The sequence below is a fragment of the Neodiprion fabricii genome, chromosome 1 (assembly GCF_021155785.1).
Source record: "Neodiprion fabricii isolate iyNeoFabr1 chromosome 1, iyNeoFabr1.1, whole genome shotgun sequence".
Lineage (NCBI taxonomy): Eukaryota > Metazoa > Arthropoda > Insecta > Hymenoptera > Diprionidae > Neodiprion > Neodiprion fabricii.
The window spans coordinates 39,703,440-39,708,861 of record NC_060239.1 but is presented as its reverse complement, the minus strand read 5'-3'; the positions used below and the strand labels follow the sequence as shown (position 1 = coordinate 39,708,861).

Here is a 5,422-nt window from a genome sequence, read left to right as displayed (position 1 = left end):
CAGAACGAAAGCTGGTTACAAAGCACGCTCGCCCAGACAACAATCGATTCGGAGTCGCGGGCGCGCGGCTCTTCGACTTTTTACCGACTGTCGAGACACGATCATTTACCCGCTGTCGATATTTCAGTCACACGCGAAACATCATGTATCTCGATAAGAGAAAGTAGAGAAATAATAGTTACGAAAATTAATGAAATTACAGCAGCTTCGATTTGGTTCTAAATTTTTTCAGACATGGATTTCGGAACTTTTGTTCATTGCGAAGAATACGCGTGTCATATGACATTTGCCAGTGGAATCTGTGAAATCGATTCCCGCGTTGCAACGTTGAGGGAAAAAGTAGTTCTTATCTATATTAGCCGAGAATTAGAAGGAAACCTATAACATGTGAAAAAATTATAAATGGATTTTCTTATTTATGTGGTACAAACGTCGGTCTTTCCATCCAGTTTATGGACTTCCGTGTATTTTTAAATGATGTCGGAAAATATTTCGGCAATAGCGACCGTGAACGGCGATCAACGGATTTGAATAATTCATTATGACATAGAGTTATCGGCTGTCGAAGAACTTTCGGAAATGCCTAAATGCAGCGTGAAACAGCATCCTTTTACTGATCTGAATATATTTCGAGTCAAGATGTTAAAATACTCTGAGAATGCCGATCAGCCATTAGATATTTAAATTTTCTGTAAACGATATTCCTACTCCTGCCAGAAATCATTTTGCTGATACGGGATCCACGGGATCGGCTTATAATTACATCGAAGTTACCGAACGAATATGAGGTAACGACTACGGCTTAACGATCGGGACACCGATTGGCTAATGACCGTCTAATCTAATCACTCTTATTTGACGGAAACTTAACTTATCGAAAATCTATCCAAGCGGCTGAGTAAAACACCGTTCAAACAGTGTAAACGAAAAAATGGATCCTGTCGCAGCAGCCAAAGCCTTTGTCAAGGATACACTGTCCGTGGAATTTTTCCAGGACAAATCTGACCTGCTGAACAAAATCGTCAGAGCCTTTTTCGAGAAAGTGCCGTTCCAGGTGAGTTCACCAGGCATTTAGGTACTCGACCTAATCGTTCAGATTTGAAAACCTTTCACGAAAAACCGTTCGACGAGGTTCTCTCCGCTTTTTGCGGATTTCGTCTTTCCGATTAGTATCGGTATCGGCATCGGTATTTATCAATGTACACGACCATGACAAAGACAAAAATCTCAAAACTCAGAACGCCAAAAGTACTACTCTAGGGAATAAAAAACAGTCGAAGACCTTGAACTAACCGAAACAAACCAAAACACTCAAAGTAAGAGAAACAGAGAAACACAAGTAGACGCGATGGCAGAGATAAAAGATTGCATCCTTATCGACTTGCAGAACATTTCTACGAGCATTCTTCCTTCCGAGCAACGCTTCCCGACGGAACAGGTGATCATAGAGAACGGTATCAGCTTAAAGGGCGGGCTGAACATCCACAACAACTGCTTTCTCAAAATGTTGCTCGAAGCGCTGAGCTACAAGGTTCACCTCGTGGCGGCGAGCGTCGTGCATCCTCCAAAGTCCAAGGCGCCGAGACGCTTCGGAAATCATTGCGCCATCTTGGTTCGAGATCTGGAGAAACCCGGCGATCTTCACCTCGTCGATGTCGGCTCTGGCTACCCCGTCTTCAAGGCTGTTCCTCTCGACCGTCTTCCTTACACGGCGACTGACGTCACTCTGACATACAGATTCGTCGAGGAATGCGGACAATGGCACAGAGAGCACAAGGTACAAACGGCACGACCGCTGATTTCGACTCGCGTCGCGATTTTTGACGTTGAAAAGTATCAGAACTGGCCTGGGCTTAGGGGCCATTCAAGTATTAGCTAACGCTAAAACAGGGGTAGGCTATTCGGAGAAACGTTATCAAATGTTACCCTATAGTATTACTGTGGCGTTCCAGACAAGCGGTGGTTAACACACGAAATTAGAAGTGCGTGCTCAGAGACAAAACGTTAACAACGTTGGAGAAGTCACACTATTCCACGATTCGTTTCGTTCTAATAAAAAATAGCTCATTCTATTCGTAAATAACCAGTTTTCTACAAATTATCTCAGACAGATTTTCCGTTGAGTTCGCCAGCTGGGAAAACAAAAATAAAATACATACAATCCTATTAATTTTCAGATGTTGAACTTGTGATTCGACAAGAAATACGTTGTTGAAAATCATAATTAAACTCAGGCGATCTGTGGAGGATTCATTTGACAACAGGATCAGATATTACTCGTTAAATATTTTTCGACGTAAAAATAGTAGACTAATGAGATTTCCATGGTATAGTTGAAGCAATGCTGTGTGTATAGTTGCGTTTCCGTGTTTTAACATATTCTCCCCCATCGCGGAAACTTTTACAGCCGAATGTATAAGATCTATAGACTAACTTCAGTGACACTGTTCAAAGCTCCGTTTCGTAAAGTTCCATTATTGTTGCAACATTTTTTCAACGAGACTCTACTACGACTATGCTCTGTACATCCTTAATGTATGCTGAAATCCACGCAGGATGCGGATAGCGAGACGTGGACGCGATTCGTGACGTACGACAAGGAGGCGGTGCAGGCGAGTCCTGCGGAAGTGTTCAAAGGACCGGTCGAGGAGCTTTTTCAGGAAGATTGGCTCGTCGCCGGCGTCACGGCCATCCGCTACCCGCAGCCGGGGTCATCGGCCATCCCGGATGTCCCGGACTTTGGCAGGGACTACGACTACGTCCTCCGCATAGTCAACGACAAGATCACCTTCGGGAACAGCTCGGGATACACGTGGGAGGAACCGGTACCGTTGGACCAGCTAGTCTCCGTATTTCAGACCTACTTTCCAACCGTGCCGAAGGATCAGGTTCAACGAAAGGTTCAGATCCTTTCGGAGGAGGCTGCCGGCTGCAAGCACTGACAATGAGTCGAGTCAAGAGTCGCCTCCGTTGACTTTTTACCACATTTCGGCGATGCTGCGCTGCCGAGTCACGTAGTTCGGACGAAGAACTTTGTCCCGTGTGATTAACGAAAATGATCGTTAACGTTTTCTTGAAGATGTAAAAATTTCGATTCATTTCAAAACAATGCGACACGTTTTCTGTAATATTACAAAATTTCCTTTGCTTCTCTGCGACCAACGATATCACAAGTGCCTGCTTCAATTCTACTTCGTTTCCCTGATTTGCTTCTTTTTTTTTTTTTTTTTTACTGACATAAAAAATGTGGCTATTCGGCTATAGAATTTACACTCTTTCGTCGCAATGAATAACTCGTGCCGGTTCCGTAGATTTGTTTCCAAAGACGTTCAGCCCTGATCAACCCAATTCACATTCGTGATGCACCGTCATCTTAGAATGTGTTTACATAATTGTACAAACCACGTAACACGTTGTGGATAATTCGATAGCCATTCACGCCCAAGTCTCCATGCGTCTGTTACATGAACGAACGCGCCTAAATCGTGCCCCATAAAAAGACTATTCTGTATAAATAACAATTAATATCGAGAAATCATGCACCGGCACGATGTCGAATAAAAAAATGTCTCTTACGTAACGGAAAGTTTTATCGTCACGAAGCTGATGTGTACGAGAATGGTGGATTTTCCAAATGCAGAGGTGTAGCGGATGAAATTTACGTTAGTGTGACGGCAGGCAATAATAATCGCGTTAGTTACCAAGTCAATATGCATTACACCTATCTCTGTATACCTGTAACTAACGAGTTAAACTCGTTCGACCGGTGCGATTAGATAACGAGATAAAGATAACGGTTCAGATTCTATTAGTCAGTAGGTTGAAAATTGATCTCGCTCCGGCACACGCATATCCATTATCTGCCCGTTCCCACGTACCTTATACCTACATAACATGTAGCTTGGATCACACCTGAGTTCACTTTTCACTGAGGTTAATTTACAGAAAGCACTCGCATGGTTGAAGAGGATTAAAGAGGAAATTTCAGAAGGGGATACCAGGAACAGGCATTTTAGTGCAGGACACCTTTCTGTATCGATGGCTTCAACCTTTTTTGAGGGGTTACGTAGGTCTTGAACTTTCAAAGAATCCATAATAAAAGAATTATTTTTTAATCAAACTTAGGGCATATGAGAGATCGATATTTGAATTATATTTCGTAAAGTTTTTATCCAAAAATGTGGCAAATTTAGTCGGTAGTACTTGGTCTCCGAAAACTAGTTCTAAGCGACTGAATTTTCAACACTTATGAATAAGAGTTTTACGAAATGTAATTCATATATCTCAAGTTGGATAAGAATAATTTTTTTTATTATGTTTAAAAACAAAAGTCCAGAAAACTTGAGTTTTTTGAAAGACCAATACCCATGCAACCCCCTAAGAATTGCACCTTGCAAGGATGTTGAAGATGTTGCGACGAACGAACAATCTCGTCATCCGATCATTCTATATCTTATAATAACTGAGCCACGCAGAAGTAAACAGTGAATTCTAAAGAAAGTGTTCGACGCTACGTTGAATAACTCATATTCACTTCTCTAGCGTTTCGATCATCATGAAGTATAAAAATAAAAATGATCGAAAATCTATTATTTGCGTATGGATTGCTGTTCGCTTGACATATATAATATACATCCATCCGGAATTTCTTGTCAGTTATTGGTCATAGTGTAGAAGTTTGACAGAAGATTTATCACTTTTTTCGAATGATCGGTGTTTCAGAGACGACAAACTATGACCAGGAAATGAATGACAGAAGCAGAAATATTAAGTGATTCTACAACTACAACCGTCAACGTGTGGAATAAAAAATCGAAAGTTGTACGATAATTATTCGAGCTATTGAAGTAATTACCGAAATTTCTCTAACTACAAGAGAGGTTCCGCAGCGCGTGATTGGCCTAAAAGTCCGGGGGTCAAACCTTTCGCGAAATGTCACCTTATCTTATACAGTAGAAATGACAAACTTCGCTTAAAAGAGAAAACAACAAAACATCTCCGACGATTCAAAGTATAAATTACCGTCAATTTCGATTCGAATTTATGCACGAGTGCGATTAATCGTAAGTACCTGCAGACGTTAAACTCCGTTGAGCGAGAAATTAATCCGACAATGACGATATCGCTTGTTTCAAAAACAAATATTCCCCGCAGACATGATCGAGAAAATGGAATAAGTAAAAAAAAGTTTCACGATCACGGACGGAGTCGAGAGAAAAAGCGCCGCATCTGGTATCGCCGGACCACGTGGTATTCCGTCTTATCAAGAACCAGGCCTGCATCCGCGTTGGTCTCCGTCGTCAACTGCGAAGAAGGGGGGAAAAAATGAGGCGGCGGAGGAGGAGGAGGAGGGAGGCCAGGATTGGAAGGGGACCGGAGTGCCGTCGGCGTTGCGAGGAGGGCACAAGGACGACAATGGTAA

At 42.2% G+C, this 5,422-nt stretch overlaps 1 protein-coding gene across 1 annotated transcript; it reads left to right on the top strand.

Moving 5' to 3' along the window:
- The first annotated feature begins 906 nt into the window (after positions 1-906).
- On the top strand, positions 907-3,109 carry LOC124188069. Its single transcript, XM_046580410.1, has 3 exons — positions 907-1,054; positions 1,388-1,777; positions 2,556-3,109. Exons 1-3 carry the CDS (start codon positions 932-934, stop codon positions 2,940-2,942), a joined length of 900 nt encoding a protein of 299 aa, XP_046436366.1. The 5' UTR covers positions 907-931; the 3' UTR covers positions 2,943-3,109.
- Positions 3,110-5,422: the final 2,313 nt, after the last annotated feature.